At 36.3% G+C, this 24,499-nt stretch overlaps 1 protein-coding gene across 1 annotated transcript in view; it reads right to left on the reverse strand.

The window, feature by feature from the left end:
• Positions 1 to 24,499, reverse strand: part of Ltn1 (E3 ubiquitin-protein ligase listerin) — a 264,614-nt gene that overhangs the window by 209,965 nt on the left and 30,150 nt on the right. The window contains exon 3 of the mRNA XM_090378100.1: positions 18,874 to 18,972. Coding sequence (XP_090234226.1) covers positions 18,874 to 18,972 — 99 coding nt within the window. The remainder of the gene's footprint in view (positions 1 to 18,873; positions 18,973 to 24,499) is intronic.

Raw genomic sequence — 24,499 nt, forward strand, 5'->3', positions numbered from 1 at the left:
GAGTTGCATCTTGCTATGACACATTCAATGTCTCATCTAGAATTAGTATTATAAAGGCAAGGAAGAAGACTTTTTTTTTTTTTTTTTGGAAATGCAGAAAAAGTGAAAAGAAAAATGTTTTATGATTGATACCTTTCCCATCTCCAAAAAGTACATTAAAAAAAAGGTAAAGTGCAGCCATTATCAACCCACTGCAGGATGGAAGCCTCCTCAACAATTCATGCTGAAAGTACATAGTAATACATAAATCACCCATTTATCTGCAATCAGTCTTAATTATCATACACTGAATAGAAGCATTCATCACATTTTAAAATGTACGATTTTACTGAGCAGCGCTTCTGCATCTTTTAATTGAGTTAACATAATTTAAAATTAGGTTTCAAATTCTATTTGGGGAAAAGTGCAACAGAAACACATGAAATATTAAAAACAGTTTTTGTAGAACATGCTCTGTGTTGTTCAAAGACTTTTCAGTGATTTGCAAAGTTTAAAGAAGTCAACTTGTCAATCAAAGGTCATTCTTGTTCTGGCTACCCTTGAACTTCAAAAAAAAAAAATGATTCAATTGCTTTTGTTTATGATCTCATCAGGAATTATCAATGTTTACCTATCTGCAAAGTTGAAAGTGAAAATGGTATTTCTTTAACCATGACCTTGCATTCAAAATTGATGTGTCAATTTTAACACTACATTTGGGAATGCACCCCATTCCAGCCAAGTTTGTGCCTCACATCTTCAGTGATGATCACAGAGATCAGAGAGCTCTTCTAACATCAGGAGTTTCGTCAATGTGCTACTGCCAACCAACACTGTTTCTTCCATCATCACTGATGACAAATGTGTGTGTGGCTATAACCCAAAACAGAAATCATGCTTATGTTTTCTGACACAAAAGACATTGTTCATTATGAATTTAGCATTAGCATTAGTAGAGGCAAAAAATGCAAGAAAGCAAGCTTATGCAGCATCAGCCAAAAAAAAAAAAAACCTCCCATTTCACCCCTCCATTTGTTCCAAATACCTGTCCAGCTGAGCCTTAAATTTATTTAGGCTCTCAACTTCCACAACAAAAGAAGAAATTCTGTTCCACCAATCAACTACCCACTGGCTAAAGGCAAATTTCTGCACATCTATTCTACAACTGTCTTTCCTCAATTTGAATCTGTGCCCCCTCAGGTTCTTAATCTGAGCAAGAGAAAGAATCCCATTAGCATTCAGCTTGCTCAACCCATTCAAGGCACTCAATCAGATCACCTCGCAGGTGCCTACTCTCCAGGCGCTGCAATTTGCAGAACTTAAGCCTTTCTTGGTAAGCACACCCTTTTGTTCCCCTCACCAATCTTGTTGCCCTTCTTTGTACTCGGTTCTAGCAACTCTACATCCTTCCTAAAATGAGACCTCCAGACCCATACACAGTACTCTAGGTGTGGCACCATTGCCTTATACAAGGGGATAATCACCTCCCTTTCCCTGCTAGCAAAATTCCTATATATCATTGACAGGACTCCATGACCTGCCCTGGCAGCAACTCTGCATTGCTCAGCGAACTTCATATTTGACTGCACAATTACCCCCAGGTCTTTTTGACTTTCCACTTCCCACAGTTAGTATGCTTCTCTTCAGTTATTGCTACCCATATGCAGTAATTTGCATTTGTCAATGTTAAACTTCAGTTGCCACTTTTCAGCCCATTTGCCCAACTTATCTAGATCCAGTTGGAGTAGCACACTGCCTTTACTGTTGTTAACAACCCTGCCAACCTTTGTATCATCTGCAAACTTGGACATTAAATCTGATATTACCTTCATCAATATCATTCATAAATATACAAAACAACAATGGATCCAAACACCGAACCCTGGGGAACTCCACTAATAACATTTGTCCACAAAGAGCAGTGTCCATTGATTACCACTCTGTCGTCTCTCACTCAACCATCCCTTTATACATTGTAGCAACTTACCCTTAATGCCATACCTCTCCAATTTGTACAGCTGTCTTCCATGTGCAACAATATCAAAAGCTTTCCTGAAATCCAAGTATATGATATTAAAATTATTTTTGACATTCAGTTCCTTTGTGACCACATCATTGTATCCAACCAAATTGGTCAGACCAGACCTCAATTTAACAAACCCATGCTGTGTCTTAACTATTACTGTTGTCTTGTCTAGATGATCTTGCAATGCTTATTTAACCAGTGATTCCTTTGTTTTCCCCCAGAACACAAGTTAAACTAACAGGTCTATAGTTACCTGTGTCACCTTTTGAACCACCTTTGTGAATTGGTGATACATTTTCACACCTCCAGTCCAAGGAAGCTCTCATAATTATGGATAAGGATTTGCTTACTTCGTTTGCTGCCTCCTTTAATATAATTGGATAGATCCTGTCCACCCAAGGTGCCTTTTTTATGTTTAACTTCAACAATTTCCCTACCACTTTGCTTTCAGTTGTTACAAAATCACTTATCTTCCTGTTAGAATTTGATAAACTTCTGGCACTCCCCTCATTGAATAACTCCTCATATGTGAATGTAGTGCAAAATACTCATTCAGTTTATCAGCTACCTGAGCATGATAATCAATAGTCAACCCATCTATGTTAAGTGATCCAATCTGATTCATCCCTTTCCTTCTAGAGTTTACATAAGTAAAGAACTCTTTGCTATTTTTCTTTGCATCCTTTGCCAAGGATTTCTCGTAATCTGCCTTCACCTGCCTAACCTCCTTTGTGACTTGATTACAGACAAACTTATGTCTGCCATAGGCTTCTGTGTCACCTGATAATTTATATGCGTCCCATACATTTTTCTTCTCTGCCACAAGCCTCATTAATTCATCTGACATCCATTTAAGCTTGAACCTTAAACAGTATTTTTCAGTTGAAAAGCCTAGTGGCCTCCAAGATTACGTCCCTGAAGACTTCCCAATTAGAATTCAACATTTATCATCAGTTGATCCCACTGTACAGAATTTAAAAACTGTCTAAGACCCCTGTATTCACCTTTATGAAAGAAAAAGCCTGTCCCTTCAGCCTTGATGGTAGTTACATCTTTAAGTAATTCCTATATCAGTACATTGTGATCACTATCACCTAATGGTTCCTTTATCTGTAAATTCTTAATGCATGAATAATCACTGCTGATAATCAGATCAAGAGTATTGTACCCTCTGGTTGCCTCTCAAACATACTGCTGTAGAAAACAGTCATCCAATAAATCCAAAAAAGTCTTGCTTGTGTGCGAGTGACCAACTCAAGTTCCAGTCAATATCTGGAAAGTTAAAATTCCCCATTATAAGACATTCTGATTTACTGGCCCACTATTTCTCTGCACAATTGCTCATTACACTCATCAGATTCATTAGGCCTATAACACACACACACCTACTCTCATTTTTCCTTTCCCAGTGCTTATGTCACACCAAACAGACACAACATTGCATTGTCCACCAACATCAATTGGATGCATTTCTTTAGATTTTGTGTTTCTTAACTAACAGCATAACCCCCTCCTTCCTTCTTATCCTGTCTATCCTTTCTGTAAATATTGTACTCCCCAAATTACAATTCTGCACTGCTTATGTCTGTGTGACACCGCATCTCTGATATCCCGACAATATCTGCCTTTGATGTCTTGACTAGCACTTCAAGCTCATCAAATTTATTAACTATACTGCTAACATTGGTGTACATGCAAGTATACATGCATCTGTTTCTACTCTTAGTTACCCTAACGCAGCCCATGTATTTATTTGTTTGTTTGTTCCACTATGACTTCCAGCAGTCCTGGAAATCTCCATTGCCTTGCTTTCCAGGCTGCTGCTCATTCTAATAGAAGCAGTGCAAGAATTCCTTTTGCCTCTGCCTACAGCCACTGTTAACCTTTTAGTCTGTGTATCCCCCTCAAGCTAGCAGTTTTCTGACCCACCTAACACTGACTTGATAGCATCAGCAAATATTCTTGCACCCTTTCTATTCAAGTGTACCCCATCCCTGTAGATTGGTTAAACAATGAACCAGGAATACTGCTTGCAACTTTGCATTCAAGAATTTCTTATGAGCACTCCATTTCTGCAGTCTCTCATCTGCCATACTCACCAGATTTAGCTCCCTATATCCCCCCCCAAGCTTAAAGCTTCCTTGAGAGGTGAAAGTTTGTACAACTGAGGAAATTATTCTGAATGCAACACAGGAAGTATCAGCAATTACAAGAGAAGCACAAATACTGGAATCAGTGTATACAGTATCAAGGAGATTACTTTATAGGATTTGGTTCATTCCCTGTTTTTCCACCTGATCTGAGATTTATAACCAAAAACCATTTTCTCACTTTTGTGACAGTTGTTTTCCATATTTTTTCAAAAATTTTCCCAAAATCAATAACTGATCATTATAAACATTGTTTTAATATGTGCAAAAACTGCAACAAATTATAATTGCGATACACCAATGCTCTACACCTAATCTATTATTAAATAAATCAAATTAGACGAAACAATTAAACTACAAAACAAAAAATTAAAAATTTAAAAAAAAAATAAAAAAATTGACAAGCAAAACCAAATATCTACCCAAGTAAACACAGCAGTAGCACAGAATCCTGAAAAGATAAAGTTGCAAATGCTGTCCAGAATAACAGAGCAAAGTATATATATCCAAGCACTAGCCCAAAAGCAAGTATATATTCTCACTACAAGAGGAAAAGACAACCCAATAGAAAGTTTTTATCTGCTGCTACTGTGATTCCCAAACATTCACATTTCTATTGGTCTGCTTATTACCAGCAAACCAATCATGGATTACCCAATTTGAACAATAAAGGCAGATAACAAAAAACAAATGCTTAAATATGATTAGCAATGTGCCTTTTATTCAATTGTTTCAGGAGTAAAAGCTGTTGTTGTTGTTGTTTGATTTTTAGGAGCATTAGCAACTAAGGCCACATTGCTCCGTGATATGCGGTGGTCATTCCCTGACCTTTCCGCATTATCTGTATTTGGTGGTGATGGGCTCGAACCCCGGTCTAATCAAGAAGCGTGTGCTACGCACTGCTGCTCCTACCCACCTGGCTATGGAGGCACCGCTGTTTATTAATGCTACATCTGTTATGTCTTAAGTAAACTCTCATATATCGAGTAGCAATTCCTCTATAAAAGGAAGATAGTAAATATAATTTGTAGGTTTGCATTTTCTATGATTCTAGGTGGATAACCGAAATGTTTAAATACATGCGGTAGTATTTTCTGATAAATTTTAAATTGAACATGAGTCATACTAGAATAGAATTAACCACATCAACATATTTTGTCATTATCTGGTTTAGTTTTTCTTTAAATTGATAACATAGCAAGGAACTATATTGTTACATAGAAGAATCTATGAATGATAAGGAAAAACAAGGAAATTCATAGTGGATATTAATACAAAAAGTGTAATTTTCTCACACTGATAAACTCAGAAGTATTAATAAAAAAAGAAGTTCATTATCACAGTATTAAATATTCAATAAAAGATAATTTACCTGTGATTTATTCCATGGTACTTCTCTCTTCAAACTCAAAATCACCATTAACACATTGTACATATAAACTGTAAAATTAAGAAGTACAGTAGTCCTCCCCTATCCATGGGTGATAGGTTCCAAGACCCCCGGTGGATGCCTGAAACCACGGATAGTACCGAACCCTACATATACTATGTTTTTTCCTATACATATCTATGATAAAGTTTAATTTATAAATTAGGCACAGTAAGAGATTAACAACAACTAATAATAAAACAGAACAATTAAAAAATATGCTGTAATAAAAGTTATGTGAATGTGGTCTCTCTCTCTCAAAATCAATTCAATCTTTTAATTGAAGACTTGCTTTGGATGGTATCCTTTCTTCTTAATCAACTTCTTCAACTCTGTTGGAAATGTGGCAGCAGCTTCTTCATTGACAGGCACAGCCTCTGCAGTAATTTTTATAATTTTCAGTCCAAACCTATTCCCGAATCTGTGTAACCATCCCTTACTTACAGTAAATGGCTTGGTGTCACTTGTTTCAGGGGATTCCTTGCTGAAGTCTTTGTATAGGCTCAATGCTTTCTGACACAACACGTTGCCGTCAATCGGAACACATTTTCTGTTCATGTCTTCCACCCACAAATTTAATGCCTTTTCCATCTTAACTAAGCGCTTATCACACACAGTGGTGTGATAGGTGCTTAGTTAAGATTTTTAGAAAGATTTTTTTTTTCTTTCCTTATTAAGTCGAGAACTTTCACCTTTTCACTTAAGGAAGCACTTTATGGCTTCTCTTTGGTATATCTGAATTGCCAACATCACTACTCTTGCGTTTTGGGGCCATTGTTAAGTAAAATAAGGGTTACTTGAACACAAGCACTGTGATACCACAACAGTCGATCTGATAACAGAGACGGCTATTAAGTGACAAATGGGTGGGTAGCGTATACAGGGTGAATACACTGGATAAAGGGATGATTCATGTCCTGGGTGGGACGACGCGAGCTTTCATCACACCGGCGCACAATTTAAAACTTATGAATTCTTAATTTCTGGAATTTTCCATTTAATATTTTCGGATCACAGTTAACTGTGGGTAACTGAAACCGCAGATAAGGGGGGACTACTACATGCCAAATGACATCCCAAATAGTTGAAATTAACGACCCTTATTGAATTATCAACAAGACAGACGATGTGATCTCTCGAGGAACCCAGCATCAATATTGTTGATAACAAAAAACTATCAAGAATCTACTATAGCAGATTTCTGACCCCTAAAAAAGAATAATAATTTATAAAACCTTCTCTGAAGCCTGACTAAAACTTTGAATGTGTCATTATTGAGAGCAAAGATGATGAATGAGGAAACATTTTGAAAATGGCATGCATATATCCATCCCAAGCCAAGTCCATTTTCTTAAAGAGATGGAAGGGGTTGGTATGTGTTCTTGTTGCTTTGGGTTTTATTGGTGCATCAGCTACTAAGGCTGTAATGCACCAAAAACCAGGTCATATAAAAGAGAATGGTCAATATTTCAGTGACCTAACAAATTAGGTCACTATGTCAAAATGCATAACAATAAAAAATGGTAAAATTTAAATGTGTGAAAAGATTTAAAGATATTAAATAGATAAAAATGGATAACACATTGATATTGTCAGATAAAATCTGACCAAGTATATAAGACTCAGTCAGATGACTAAGAAAAGTAAAATATAAAAGATGTCATGCCTACAACGTGGACACTCAGATAAAATATTTTATGGTTAAAAAGGTGCCACATTGCTCACATAGGGGTAGTCATCTGCCCTCAACAGGACTGAATAAGATGACTGTGTCCTATGCAGAGGCAAGCAAGAAAATAACTTCGTCTGTGGTGCCTGCACAGACTAGACTGCCAGCATTTAATTACAGGCTTTATCTGATAGAGCTTGTTCGCGACCTGCTCCCACCAAGATTGTTTCCACTGGGAGAGCAATTTTAAGTGCACTACCTACCTATATCAAGAACTAACCGGCTGTGGTTGTTCTGGGGTTGCGGTGACCTGGCTGCAGCATCAGCTAGTTCATTACCCTTAATCCCAAATGTGGCTTAGAATCCAGCAGAAAATGGATATCGAATGAACATTCAAAAAGAGAATGCAACATCTGTCGAACCCAGGTGAGGAATGGATGAGGATTATATCTGATACCTGACAAAGCCTGTAGTATACTTAAAGTCTGTATACACCTTTGGTAATTGCAAGTTTTAATGTGGTCCAAGGCAAATTTGTAGCCTACAACTCTGTTGAGTATATGCTTCATTTGCTGGGAATCTTCTCAGATATAGTGTTATCTGGGAAGATGACAGCAAACCCAACAGGTGACTCTGAACTTGAGCTCTCAGTGAAGATAGGCAAGAAGTCAAATTATTCAGCTTGGTGGGAAGCACAGAATTGTGGGTAGACAGAATTTAAAGTAGTGGTCTTCCCCTTACTTGTTAATAGAAAAGATGTATGGTGGTGTTCAAGCATACCAGGGTGGTAATAGGTGCTTGGTGACTGGGCAACATTGTCTACTGTGATGTTAAGTACTCCTGCTCTTGGACATGAATGCCAAAGGGACAGTTGGCAGTCTGTCAGGTGATATACAGATTTTCCCATCATGACTCAAAAACGGGTGTCTGTGTGGGGTGATCTGGCAGTTCAGCTTAAAAGCATACTGTAGAGACAACTGTTTCCTACAAAGCAATAATGATGGCCCATTTGCTTCGATATAGGGGCTCTAGATAGGCAATGTTTGAAATGTTCCAGCCATCGTAGTATGCTGAGTCTAGCAGATGCATATACCTGGAATCCGTAATCCAACTTATAACACAAGTTCGTAATAGGTGCAATAAAGTGCACCTGTTGGCACTCCAAGAATTATATGAGATTGTACATAGAATATTCAAGCCATCTGTGCACTTTGCATGTAGTTGATGGATGTGTTGTAGAAAGGTCAACTTTCTATGAAATACAAGCCCCCAAAATCTAGTCTCAGGTACTACTGGAATAGCATTTTGTCCAAGCCTCAGTTCAGGTTCTGGTGAAGGTTGTACTTGTTTGTTTGTTTGTTATTTGGTTTTTTAGGAGCATCAACAACTAAGGCCATATTTCTCCGGGGATATGGCGATGGTCATTCCCTGACCTTTCCGCATCCTCCGTATTTGGTGGTCACGGGCTCGAACCCCGGTCTAATCAAGATGCGTGTGCTACACACTGCTGCTCCTGCCCACCTGGCTACAGAGGCGCCGGTTGTACTTGTGGAAAAAATGTACGCAAATGGCCCTTTGCAGGGAGAACTGAAGCCATTATTCACTGCCCCATTAGTTCAGGTGATCAATGGTTATCAGAATATAAATTCTTGCATAAATCTGCATAGTTCCATGTGTCTGACATAATAAATGGGCAAATGATTAATGTTATAATGGAACTCATGTAATTTTATGTGTAACAATTAAAAGATTAGCAGTTTACAACAGTTAGGCTGGTAATCCAGTAGTGGAATTTCATCAAACTTTAAAAAAAAAATACCAAAAGGATATATCATCTTGTGCCTAAGATCAAAAATCGTAGTCCTATTAAGCAGACTGCATCAAGTTGATCCCGGCCCCAATATGAAGAGATACAACCCAAACACTCCACACTATGTTTAGACATAAAAGTTATGTCAAAAATTCCTTTCATGATATACCAACCACACAGAGATTTCCCTGATTTTAGTATAGGAGCGAGTACAATAGCAATTTCCATATAACATTCAATTTTGTGAAGAACATTATTTTTTATGCTGTTAATTAGTGATATGGAGTATCCTATATAAAATTTATGAATGAGATTACTTGTCTCTATTTCATGGTCCTCCCTCTAAACCTAACTGCATTTACCATTTGATTGTAAGCAAATGATTTTTTATGTGAAGAGAAGGAAATCCTGAAACGCAAATATAAACCCACATTGGTACTCTTATGAAAAATCTTAGAGTGCAAATCTGTTTTCACAAAACAGTGAGGATTAAAAAATTAAGAGAATTTGCTGTTTCCAGTTCTGTACATTTCAACTACTGATGTATGTCATCGAACAGGTCCAATATTTGGTTTGACTTCTTCCACTGTTATGCAAATTATATCATCCATATATCGACCATAATACACATTACAAGGAAAGGGAAAAAGATGGATATTTGCATTTTCAACCAAATATAATTTTGCAATTAGGCCACTTATATTTAATCCTAGGGGTAAAACAGAAATTTGTCAAAAAAACTTTCAGTAAAAATAAATACAGTTGCTTCAATTTGGATATTGATTAATTGCTAGGATTCTGACCAGTAAAATCTTAGTGCACATGTGTAAGTATATCTGAAACATTTGCACTTACAATTGGTCTTACCAGATATCACTAATTAACAGCATAAAAAACATTCTTAACAAGTATTAATCCAAATCGAATACTGAGAGATCTCTTCTGGATGTGGGGGAAGGGGCACACATTTGCCTACCATTTATATTTTCATGACATACAAAACGGAATGCTATTTCTCACAATATGGAAATAAATATTGTATTCTGTCCTACATAAAATTAGGGAAGTTGCTCTCTCTCTATGTGGATAGATACATCATGGGAGGAAACCATTATGTCTAAGCACAATGTGGTGCATCAAGGAGTGCTCAAGTGCTCAGGTTGTATCTCTTCCTATCAAAGGTCAATCAGATGCACTCTGCTTGACAGGACTAATAATCACAAAAATTTCATTAATGTTGATCATTCCAGAGCCTCAGAGCTTGCTCAACATGCCATATCCCTCCACCATTTTCACAAGTTTGATCAGATTTAAATATTAGATTACAAGCCTAACTATTGTAAATAGCTAATCTCAGATTCCTGATTACTGTAAATAGCTAATCTCAGATCCTTAATTACTGTAAATAGCTAATCTCTGATATATTTTTATGTTACACATAAAAATAGAGCAGAGTTCCATTAACATCCATTGCCACTTATCGTGTCAGACACATGGAACAACATGAGGCTATGCAAGAAGTGACATTCCGATAGCTCACATCACCCTCTCCCCCTTTTTAAGAAAACAGACATGGCTCAGAATGGATTAATGTGCACCACTTTCAAAATGTGTCGTTCATCATCCTTGCCCTTGATAGCTACACATTTGAAAAATTTTAGTCAGACACCAGGAAAGGTTTTTATAAATTATTATTCTATTTTAGGGGTCACATGTCTACCATAGTGGGTTCTTGACTCTCTTATTTTTTTTTTTATCAAAAGCATGTTGTGTTGGGTTGCCCAAGTGATATCATGGTCTGTCTAGCTAATGGCTCGATAAGGGTGGTTACCATTAATTATTTGGGATATCTTGTTTGTTTGTTTGTTATTTGGTTTTTAGGAGCATTAGCAACTAAGGCCATATTGCTCCGGGGATATGCAGTGGTCATTCCCTGCCCTTTCTGCATCTTCCATATTTGGTGGTTATGAGCTCGAACCCCGGTCTAATCAAGAAGCTTGTGCTACGCACTGCTGCTCCTGCTCACCTGGCTACGGAGGAGCCCTTGGGATATCTTAATAAATCACAGTTAAATTATATTTTATTAAATAAACTTAAGATTTTTTTTTTAATGAAAATCCCAAACATGAAATGTATCAAAACCTATAGTACTTAGTACCGTGCATGGGATGAAGGAGAAGAATGGGGGGGGGAGATGTCAAAACTTTGCTCTAGAGACTAAACATTTGAAAGATATTTAAAAGATGTGTTTAATATATTTACATTTTGTGTGCGCACATGCACAAAATTTCAAATATCTTCAGAGTTTACAATCTTGGAAATATCACACATGTGTTCATATCCCCTCGAGTTCCCTTAATCTCAGATTCCTATATGTAACTATATAGCTTTATTTTTCACACTTTTTATTATAATGTGTTATATACTACCTAAAGACTCAAAGAAAAGCTAAACCACATGAAGACAGGTCGATGTCAATTCAGCGCAAGACAATTTGTCGTATGATATTTCAGTGCTTGACAATTTGCTGTATACAATAATTTGGCATCTGAAAGTTTGGTGTACAAGACAATTTTGTGCCTGACAGTTCAGTATATGAATTTAATGAAAGACAATTGGTGGCTATGATAATTTGGTGGCTATGATAACTTTTAAAGCTATCCATAAGTAGGATTGGACTGCATAATTTTACACAAAATAAATTTGTTAAAAAATATTCTCTTTTTTCCCCCTATTTTTCTAAATTTCTGCATTCCTTCTAAGTGACAAAATTTCTCTTGGTTTCCCAAGTCCTCTACTTCATTGATTTTCTTAATTTCCGGTCTGTAGGTGATACACTGAATTGTCATAGCCACCAATAGTCTTTCACCAAATTGTCGTATACAGTGAAATGTAATGGACAAAACTGTCTCATACAATGAGCTTTTGTACACCAAACTGCTGCATACAGCAAATAGTCATACTACAAACTGTTGTATGACGAATTGTCTTATACCAAATTTACATAATTGCACAAAGATAAAATGAGCATGCAGGTTCTTAATATTTGGAGGATTTCTGCTCTGCTTTTTCCATTCTTTTATATGAAACTTGATGCACCTATGTAGTTTTACTTTTGTAAATAGTAATGGAGGTCTTTAATGCCTGAACTTCACATGCTGCTTGCTCATTATTGTTCTCGAAGACCAGAAAGCAGCTCAAACCAATAATGTGATGACCTTTCCCCCACGCTTACTCTTCTTGGCAAATCTTTCTTCATCTTCGACCTCTATTCCAACCACTTATTTTGTAATAAATAGCCTATGAAGTCTTAAAATTTTTCTGATCACACCTCATAGACACGTATGCACTTATGAAAAGTTCAATAAAATTTAAATTAATAAGAGGAGTTTACCTCAATATAGTACGTGGAACACTTCCGTATGATACCCTCCAGAAATTAAAACGGAAAAAACGAAAAAATCGACAACTTACCGGTACATTAAAGTAAAATATAAATAATTAAAGTAAATTATAAATAATTAAATAATCAATTTAACACAATTCAAAATCAATTCAAAACAATTAAAATTCAAATTAACGCAATTAAAAGAAGCTAACGAAAATATTCAAAACGATTTTCCTTCCTGAAGCTGACAATGCTTTTCGACCGACTGTCGTGATCACAGGAATGAAAATTATCGAATCAGGCTAAACCTGCAACTTAAATAGTGATTATGTGTCTTCGCGCATGCGCGTAAAGGTCCACGCATCGGAGATCAAATATGGCCGCCGAACATTAACAGAATTCTCGTGTAATTTAATTTCAACGGTTTCTGCAATTAATAGTCGCGTATAATTACGTTGAACGTTAAGTATTTTGGCCTCGTTAAATAAAAAAGTATGTTTTTCGTTAATGGCATGAAAGGCTAATTCTGACGCTGCCGAACGAGAAGCACGAACAGAGGCTTCGTGTTGATTTACACGGATATTAAGAGAAAACCGCGTGGAACCCTGATAAGACGAGTCGCAATCACCGCAAGAAATGTTGTATACTAGATCATTAATTTGTGTTGCGAACGCCGAAAGAACCGAGCGATTGTTCAGTATAGTGTGTAACTTCCGTATAGGCCTAGCTATAATTTTAAATTCGGTATCTTTAAAGAATCTGTTAAGCTGTTTGTGCCACTGTTCAACATGTGGGACAGAAATAAAGTATTTTTTGATATTACTATTGTTGATTGGTGCAGTATTTTGTATCCTATCCTTAGCTTGTGCCCTAATTCGATTTATTGTGTTAATGGGATAACCCCTGTTCAAGAATCTGCTAGTTAATATTTGTATTTCTGAGTCTAAAGCAGAATCCGTCGTTGAATATTTATAGGCATTTAGAAATTGATTAAAGATAATCGATCTTTTGTAGGTGAACGGGTGGTAGCTATTATAATGTAGAAGCATACCGGTGTTTGTGGGTTTTCGATAGATGCTAAATTGTATTTTGTTCGAGTCCCGGGTAAGCGTGAAATTTAGAAAGTTTAATGACTTAGTATCCGTATCTTCCCTTTCCAATGTAAATTTGAGTCTAGAATGAATATTGTTAAACGAATGTAAAATATCTTGGATAGTACTACTATCGGTAATAACTAGAACATCGTCTAAATACCTCCCATAGTATGTGATACGGGGACGAAAAGGTGTCAAATGTATCTGCTCAATCGTTGAGAGATAGATCTCTGACATTAAGCCACTCAGGCTCAAACCCATCGGTAATCCAAAAATTTGTTTGTACACCTTGTCTCGAAAGGTGATGTAGTTAGCCTCAACTAATAGTTTAATTAAGTGAAAAATCTCCTTTATAGGCAGCTTCGTATAATTAATCGGTGTCGAGTTTTTATTTAACATATCCCAAATAATATCTAATGTGTATTCAACGTTTACATTCGTATATAATGATGTAACATCTAATGAGAATAAATTGTCATTGTCGCCGAGTCTACAGTCTTTAAGATTATTAAATAATGTATCGTAATTCTTAATCCCAAATTGTATAACCTGTCTAAAAGGTTTTATAATGTTATATACATGTGTGGCTAAGGCTGAAAATGCCGAGTTCCTGTAGGAAACAATAGGTCGAATCGGAAATCCAGGCTTGTGTAATTTTACCTGACCAAAAAGTGCAGGAATATTGTATGTTCTGGACTTCAATTCCTTCAACTGAACCATAGTAATGTAGTCGTTTTTACGATATGTGGTTAACGTTTTATTGTATTGATTTACCAAATTGGTAAACAGTGTCGGGTCCACTTCACAATAAGTGGAGCTATCAGATACAACTGAATCTAACTTATTAATATAATCATGTTTATCTAGTATTACCACTGTATCTCCTTTATCTGCCCTCTGTATAATAATGTCCTTATTTTCTCGAAGTTCTCGTAAAGCTGAACTGTCATGTGTATTCAATTTAGGAAGTCGTGTTTCTTTTATGTTATTCACTACTTGGTTAACTTGTTGAATAAATATATCTTTTTGTGGAACACTACGAAGTCCAAATTCAAAATCAATTACGCATTGTTTTTTTGGCAGCTTTCGAGGTGGTAAATTATAATTTAATCCTTTGGATAAAAGTGAAATCTGGTCCTGCGATAGTGTACACGAGGAAAGATTTGTAACCTGTTGATGTGTCGGTTCGTTGGATACTGGGTGAGGGGGTGTTCGTGAACTAGCCGACATATTCTGTGGTAGTGCATTATGTGTCTGTGGGGGGGATGTCACCCAACTCGTGTGAACTTGGTCGCAAGCTCGCGACAATGTGTTAGAATTCGTATGAACGTGTCTTGAACTATTCGATAATGTTTGCAACTTATTAACGTGTCTGTTTTTTATTTCTGAGGTTTGTGCTTCCCGTCGCAAATCTATGGAGGTCTTCAATACAGACCAATCGTTCGGATGTAGATAATTTTTTAATTTATCGCGAAGCTTCCTAACCTGGGAAAGGTATTTTTGTTTATCCGAATATCGAGATTTTAAGGCAAGCTTAACAATATTACGTGATGTCGCCAGTGATAGTTGTTTTATGCCTGAAATTTTTTGATTTAAATTCACCCTGGCAAACTTCGGAACGATGTTGTTTTGAAGGCAATATTTTAGGAAAGAAATATGGTAACTTTGGGCCGAGTACCTTAGTGTAGATTTAATGTAATTTTGTACCAAGCCATTCAAAAAATCTCCCATAATTGTGTGTATCGATTGTATACTACTGGAGAGACAGGAAGTGAATGAAATAGTCAATAAGAGTATGAAAATTAATTAGATAGTATGAATCAGAGCTGAAATACTCAATATGTTCTACGTTGATAATGATATAAGTAAATTAATAAGAGGAGTTTACCTCAATATAGTACGTGGAACACTTCCGTATGATACCCTCCAGAAATTAAAACGGAAAAAACGAAAAAATCGACAACTTCGTTTTTTCCGTTTTAATTTCTGGAGGGTATCATACGGAAGTGTTCCACGTACTATATTGAGGTAAACTCCTCTTATTAATTTACTAATATCATTATCAACGTAGAACATATTGAGTATTTCAGCTCTGATTCATACTATCTAATTAATTTTCATACTCTTATTGACTATTTCATTCACTTCCTGTCTCTCCAGTAGTATACAATCGATACACACAATTATGGGAGATTTTTTGAATGGCTTGGTACAAAATTACATTAAATCTACACTAAGGTACTCGGCCCAAAGTTACCATATTTCTTTCCTAAAATATTGCCTTCAAAACAACATCGTTCCGAAGTTTGTCAGGGTGAATTTAAATCAAAAAATTTCAGGCATAAAACAACTATCACTGGCGACATCACGTAATATTGTTAAGCTTGCCTTAAAATCTCGATATTCGGATAAACAAAAATACCTTTCCCAGGTTAGGAAGCTTCGCGATAAATTAAAAAATTATCTACATCCGAACGATTGGTCTGTATTGAAGACCTCCATAGATTTGCGACGGGAAGCACAAACCTCAGAAATAAAAAACAGACACGTTAATAAGTTGCAAACATTATCGAATAGTTCAAGACACGTTCATACGAATTCTAACACATTGTCGCGAGCTTGCGACCAAGTTCACACGAGTTGGGTGACATCCCCCCCACAGACACATAATGCACTACCACAGAATATGTCGGCTAGTTCACGAACACCCCCTCACCCAGTATCCAACGAACCGACACATCAACAGGTTACAAATCTTTCCTCGTGTACACTATCGCAGGACCAGATTTCACTTTTATCCAAAGGATTAAATTATAATTTACCACCTCGAAAGCTGCCAAAAAAACAATGCGTAATTGATTTTGAATTTGGACTTCGTAGTGTTCCACAAAAAGATATATTTATTCAACAAGTTAACCAAGTAGTGAATAACATAAAAGAAACACGACTTCCTAAATTGAATACACATGACAGTTCAGCTTTACGAGAACTTCGAGAAAATAAGGACATTATTATACAGAGGGCAGATAAAGGAGATACAGTGGTAATACTAGATAAACATGATTATATTAATAAGTTAGATTCAGTTGTATCTGATAGCTCCACTTATTGTGAAGTGGACCCGACACTGTTTACCAATTTGGTAAATCAATACAATAAAACGTTAACCACATATCGTAAAAACGACTACATTACTATGGTTCAGTTGAAGGAATTGAAGTCCAGAACATACAATATTCCTGCACTTTTTGGTCAGGTAAAATTACACAAGCCTGGATTTCCGATTCGACCTATTGTTTCCTACAGGAACTCGGCATTTTCAGCCTTAGCCACACATGTATATAACATTATAAAACCTTTTAGACAGGTTATACAATTTGGGATTAAGAATTACGATACATTATTTAATAATCTTAAAGACTGTAGACTCGGCGACAATGACAATTTATTCTCATTAGATGTTACATCATTATATACGAATGTAAACGTTGAATACACATTAGATATTATTTGGGATATGTTAAATAAAAACTCGACACCGATTAATTATACGAAGCTGCCTATAAAGGAGATTTTTCACTTAATTAAACTATTAGTTGAGGCTAACTACATCACCTTTCGAGACAAGGTGTACAAACAAATTTTTGGATTACCGATGGGTTTGAGCCTGAGTGGCTTAATGTCAGAGATCTATCTCTCAACGATTGAGCAGATACATTTGACACCTTTTCGTCCCCGTATCACATACTATGGGAGGTATTTAGACGATGTTCTAGTTATTACCGATAGTAGTACTATCCAAGATATTTTACATTCGTTTAACAATATTCATTCTAGACTCAAATTTACATTGGAAAGGGAAGATACGGATACTAAGTCATTAAACTTTCTAAATTTCACGCTTACCCGGGACTCGAACAAAATACAATTTAGCATCTATCGAAAACCCACAAACACCGGTATGCTTCTACATTATAATAGCTACCACCCGTTCACCTACAAAAGATCGATTATCTTTAATCAATTTCTAAATGCCTATAAATATTCAACGACGGATTCTGCTTTAGACTCAGAAATACAAATATTAACTAGCAGATTCTTGAACAGGGGTTATCCCATTAACACAATAAATCGAATTAGGGCACAAGCTAAGGATAGGATACAAAATACTGCACCAATCAACAATAGTAATATCAAAAAATACTTTATTTCTGTCCCACATGTTGAACAGTGGCACAAACAGCTTAACAGATTCTTTAAAGATACCGAATTTAAAATTATAGCTAGGCCTATACGGAAGTTACACACTATACTGAACAATCGCTCGGTTCTTTCGGCGTTCGCAACACAAATTAATGATCTAGTATACAACATTTCTTGCGGTGATTGCGACTCGTCTTATCAGGGTTCCACGCGGTTTTCTCTTAATATCCATGTAAATCAACACGAAGCCTCTGTTCGTGCTTCTCGTTCAGCAGCGTCAGAATTAGCCTTTCATGCCATTAACGAAAAACATACTTTTTTATTTAACGAGGCCAAAATACTTAACGTTCAACGTAATTATACGCGACTATTAATTGCAGAAACCGTTGAAATTAAATTACACGAGAATTCTGTTAATGTTCGGCGGCCATATTTGATCTCCGATGCGTGGACCTTTACGCGCATGCGCGAAGACACATAATCACTATTTAAGTTGCAGGTTTAGCCTGATTCGATAATTTTCATTCCTGTGATCACGACAGTCGGTCGAAAAGCATTGTCAGCTTCAGGAAGGAAAATCGTTTTGAATATTTTCGTTAGCTTCTTTTAATTGCGTTAATTTGAATTTTAATTGTTTTGAATTGATTTTGAATTGTGTTAAATTGATTATTTAATTATTTATAATTTACTTTAATTATTTATATTTTACTTTAATGTACCGGTAAGTTGTCGATTTTTTCGTTTTTTCCGTTTTAATTTCTGGAGGGTATCATACGGAAGTGTTCCACGTACTATATTGAGGTAAACTCCTCTTATTAATTTACTAATATCATTATCAACGTAGAACATATTGAGTATTTCAGCTCTGATTCATACTATCTAATAAAATTTAAAAAAAAAGGACCTTAATACAAACTGAAATGCTTTTTCTTTTATAAAAAAAAAAAAAAAAAAAAACAGGATGAACCTTACAATAATATTATTATTTGTTGATATTGCAAAACAGCACACAGAATCCACACATGGGTATATAATTTTTTCTCACATGCAAGAAATGAAATATTACTAATACAGCATTTGGATTATATAAAAATAAAGATATGAGCCTAATTGAATGTTACTTACAATAGCCATTTTGTTGTATAACCGTGGCCAAAATGGAAGTGCTCCTTTGACTGATTCACAATCTTTTTGGATGCAGAGATCTGAAATTTCTTGTAATGCCTATAAAGGATAAACGTGAGTTAATAGTTACAGTTCCTACAATTTGTTTCTATAAAAAAAAAAAAATGGGGGAGGGGGAAGAAAAATCACTTTAAGTGGATGTATTAAAAAAGCTAAAAAAAGGCAGACTTGAAAAGAAAAAAAAAAACTTAAATGTCAAATAGCAAAATTACATATTCAAAGTATGTAGATAAAGGTTTCTACATATTTTGCCGGAACTGCAAATCTGCTCAATATACGCTTGGAAGCAGAAAGAAATGAATTAGGGAAGTTAAGCACTAGGGCTTTCTAAGATGATTATGTCTTCTCTATAGCTTGTGGCTTTTGAAGGTTGCTGAATTTGTGAACTAAAATTTTAAAAAATAAATGATGTGACACTATTAATTAAAATGAAATAAATAACTTTGTCAGCTGGGATCCCATTGTCAGAAACTGCAAAGCACTGGTGCCTGAAAAAACCAAGGGACATAAAATTTCAGTAACTGGGCCAAGATGAAATAGGCCATGAACCTATGCTATGCAACTCCCACACAGCACCCACTTAATGAAAAGTGTATTGGAAATGAGACCTAGACAATTTATAAACAAATATAAATAAAGAAAATGTGCAATAATTATAATTATAACACTAGATATTAAAGCCCATACTAAAAAAAAAAAAAAAAAAAACTAGATAAATCAATAAAATGAAATATAAACCTTTTAGAGAAATAGGCCTAGATATTTCAAAGTCAACAAGGAAGGAATATTGCATGAAAATCAAGTTTGTTGAAAAAAAAAAATAAATAAATAAAATAAATAAATAAATCAAAAGAGGCTATGGTATAAAATGAATAATCAACATTTAATGCACATTTTTTTCAAAAAAATAGGAACATTAAGTTTGGCTGCATAAATTTTCTCAAATGTTTACAAATAAAAATAATTATTTCACATTTCAGATAGCCATTTAATCCATTAATTAGCATGCTTGGTGTATTAAATATAAAATGTAATCTTATAAATTTAAATAGCCATTAGAATTTCACCAGTGTGAATTTTAGTATTCCTCAGAATGCTATTCATTTACAAATTTCAATAATTATTTTTTAATTCAAAAAAAAATTTTCCACTTCCTTTTTTTGCCACTGTTCTGAGGATATAGAGTATAATTGAGAAATTGCATTTTTTTGGATAACAAGAATGTCGTTCTTAATTATGTTTTTGATCTTATTATACAGGGTGTTCGGAAAGTCACTGTGCACTTTTCTAATCATATTTTGTTTATATTTCAGATTTTGATCCCAATATGGTTTCAACAACTGAAGAACGTGTATGGCTCATCGAACATGTATTCCGAGAAGGTGGTAGATACACAGATGTGGTGTGACAGCGATTTGCTACAAATTCCCAGATACACCTGTTCCACATCGCAATACAGTTCGTAACCTTGTCGATAAGTTTCGGGAAACAGGAGCAGTGGATGATGTCAAACGCTGTGGAAGGCCAGAAAAGTCATCAGAGGAGAAACTGTTGGATATTTCTGACAGTATGCTGAAGAGTCCATCAAAATCATTACAAACATTAGCTCAGCAGCATGATATTGGTCTTGGAACTGCTCATAAACCCGTCAGAAAGAAATTAAAGCTCTTCCCCATACAAAATAATGGCGGTACATGAACTGAAAGCAACTGATCATGAAAAATGAATACGCTATTGCAGATGGTTTAATCGATTTATCGAAGAGAATACAGTTAATGTGTTGGATGTGACCTTTTTGACCGACAAAGTACAGTTCCATCTCTCAGGTTATGTTAATTCGCAAAATTCAAGATTGTGGTCATCCAATAATCCTCACACTTTGCACAAAACACCCCTACATGATTTCAAGGTTGGTGAGTGGGTCGCGATTTCCAGATGTCGAATTGTTGGCCCTATTTTCTTTATGAACAAAATAAACAGTGAGTGCTATTGTTTGGAGATTCTTCACACCTTCATCGGTCAGATGACAAGTGATGAAATCAATTACTTATGGTTTCAACAAGATGGTGCTACTACCCACACATCTCACAGATCTATGCAGTTATTAAAGGAATGTTTTGGAGACTGCATTATTTCGACAGATGTGTGGCCCCCACGCTCACAGATCTAAATCCACCAGACTTTTATCTATGGGGAGCAGCAAAATCTGCAGTGTATCGAGCTTGTCCGCACACACTGGATGACTTGAAAGCAGCGATAACAGCATTCATTCAGTCTATTTCAAGCGAGCAACTAATAGTGGTGTTTAGAAACAAAATAAGAAGGATCCAAGCCTGTATTGTTGCTAAGGGGGGGGTCACTTTCAACATTGTTTATAATTGTCATTCATATTTACCTCCTGTATTCTATATTGAAACAAGTCGGTTAATAAATATAAAAGTGCACAGTGACTTTCCGAACACCCTGCATAATATAATCAATATACTCAAATAAATCAAAATGGAGAAGGGCCACCATATTGTCAGAAATAATCATATGAGATGGGTACAACCAATAATGGAATGGATACCTTTAGACAGCAAATTTCGGAGACAAGGAACAAAGCCAGGGTGGAATGATGCAATAGTAATAGTATTTGCCATATAGTGCAAGGAAGCCACAGGCTTTTGCTGCACTATCAAAATCAAAAAAAAAAAAAAAAAAAAAAAAACCAAGTACAGGTAACCCTTATAACATGGTAGTTAGGTTCCTATAAAATCTTGTGTAGTGCAAAACCGTGTTATACGGACTGAGAACAAGTACAAAAATGGAGGGGGGGGGGGGTTGTGTTCCAAAAGCTAACAAAAATACACCATTTTTTGTAACTATCGGAAACTTAATTTTTATTAAAAGCAGTAATAACTGAACAAAGGTCTTACAAACTGTAATACATATATATATTACAGATTCCAAATTGCCAAATTACCAAAGTAAGAGGAGATTCCAAATTACCAAAGTAAGAGGAGATTCCAAATTGCCAAATGGCAATTTGGAATCTCCTCTCTTTGATCTTCTCTGGCTTAAAATCTCTCTACCTCACTGTGTCACATTCATCTGTTGTCTCTACCGTTCTCCCAACTCCACTAATCACTTGGAGCTCTTTGACTTCCTCTCTTTGCAACTTGACTTTCTCCAGTCCAACTTTCCTAACAGTGAGGTAATTTTCCTTGGTGATTTTAATGTTCACAACTCTAGCTGGCTTCTGTTTTCTAGTCACACCGACCCAGCTGGTCAAGATGCTGAGGCTTTTGCAATTACTAATGACCCTGCACAGATTCTTCATTTACCTACAAGAATACCAGACAATCCTAATCATACAGCCAACACGCTTGATCTTTTTCTCACAAACAACCCTTCTAAGTACACGGTCGAAGTGAGAGATCCTTTAGGCACTTCAGATCACAACTTGGTGATTGTCTCTTCTCTAATGGAGCCTTTATCTCATGACTATTCCCAACCTCGTGTTGTTTGGCATTACAAGAATGCAAAATGGGATGATCTGCGAGATTTCTTTTCCTTGGTCGGATTACTGTTTCAAAACTTCTGATGTCAACGTTTGCTCAGATCGTGTCAGTGAAATTATTCTTGCAGGAATGGAATCCTTTATCCCACACTCCACTTTAAAATCTCGTCCTTTATCTAAACCTTGGTTTTCCAATAAATGTGCTAAGGCTGTTCAAGAGAAGAATGTTGCATATCGTAATTGGCTTGTTTCTAATTCTTCAGTTTCATTTTCTGCCTACACCAAAGCTCGCAACAATTGTAAAGCAGTTATTAATCAGTCCAAACTAGAGTTTGAACAGGCTAAGAGTAGAAAACTTGCTTCTTGCCCTAATGGCAGCCGAGCATTCTGGTCTCTTGCCAAAGCTATTGGCCGCAACTTTTGCCCATCTCTGCTCCCACCTCTGTCCAAACCAGATGGTTCTGTTGTCACTTCAGCCAAGGATAAAGCTGACCTGCTAGCATCCCATTTTCCTTCCAACTCACGTACTAATGATCTTGGTAAAACACCTCCCACCATTCCCAACACGCTCCATTCAGTGCCTCCTGTGGTCTTCCATAAAAAGGATGTCAGAAGGATTTTGATAAATCTTGAGGCTAAGAAAGCTCCAGGTCCAGATGGTATTTCTCCACTTGTTCTCAAAACCTGTGCTCCTGAACTTAATCCTATTCTTTGCTGCCTTTTTTCACTTTCTTATTCCAAAGGTGTTTCCCTTCTGCTTGGAAATTTTATCATATCCAGCCAGTTCCTAAAAAGGGTGACAAATCCCTCCCATCCAATTATCGTCCCATGGCTATTACTTCTACTCTTTCTAAAGTAATGGAGAAATCAATTAACCGCCAACTCTTAAGCTACCTAGAAACCTTCCGTCTGATCAATGATCGCCAGTATGGATTCCGTCAGTGTCGATCCACTGGTGATATTCTGGCTTATGTTACCCATTTATGGACTAATTCAATGGAAAGGTTCGGTGAAACACAAGTAGTTGCTCTTGACATCTCAAAGGCTTTCGATCTTGTTTGGCATAAAGGTCTTCTAAACAAACTTCCATCTTATGGTTTGCCAACTGTTTTTAGTAATTGGTTATCCAGTTTTCTCTCTGATCGCTCACTGAGGGTGATGGTAGATGGCTCTCTGTCTTCTAACTTCTCCACTAATGCCGGTGTCCCCCAAGGTTCAGTTCTTTCCCCCACTCTTTTCCTCTTGTATATTAATGACCTTCTACCATTGACTGGAAATCCTATCCATAGTTTTGCCGATGATAGCACATTGCATTCCACTTTCCATTTTGAGAAACCTTGTCCTGCTCAATCAGCTTCAACTTCTCGAAAATCTGCTACCAATTCCTTAAATGCTGATCTTCAGGTAATTCTCCAGTGGGGCAAAGACAATTTAGTTGATTTCAACCCTTCTAAAACTCAGTCTTGTCTTATATCTCGCTAAAAGGATTCTTCTGCTCCTATGCTTATCTTTAGTGACACTCTGATTTCTAGGCAAAATGATATATCTCTTTTGGGGATTACCCTGACTTTTAGTCTCTCTTGGCACAAGCACATTACAAATATTGCTTCCTCTACATCTAAAAAACTTGGTTTTCTCTTTCGCCCTCGGCATTACTTTTCTTCCAAACAGCTGCTCACGTTGTATAAATCGCAAATCCGCCCTGCAATGGAATATTGTTCCCACACCTGGGGTGGTGCCCCCAAAACCTCTCTCAGGCTTCTTGATTATATTCAGAAGAGGGCAGTTAGGTTAATTAACGATTCATCTCTAACAGAGTCTCTCCACTTGCTGTCTCATAGAAGTACTGTTTCTGCTGCATGCCTCTTCTCCAGATACTTCCATGGGTGCTGTTCTTCTGAATTGGCTCCTATAATTCCCGCTTTCTCTTTCAAAACAGTCCGAACACGTGCCGCCACCAGCCAACATCCATTTACTGTCCAACTTCAAACTCACAGAACCAACTTTTCATCTTCCTCTTTTATTCATTCAACTGCCGTTTTCCGAGAAAACGTTCCTTCATAC

This window comes from Mastigoproctus giganteus, chromosome 7, assembly GCF_048544385.1.
Source record: "Mastigoproctus giganteus isolate SK-2022 chromosome 7, ASM4854438v1, whole genome shotgun sequence".
In the NCBI taxonomy this organism is placed as follows: domain Eukaryota; kingdom Metazoa; phylum Arthropoda; class Arachnida; order Uropygi; family Thelyphonidae; genus Mastigoproctus; species Mastigoproctus giganteus.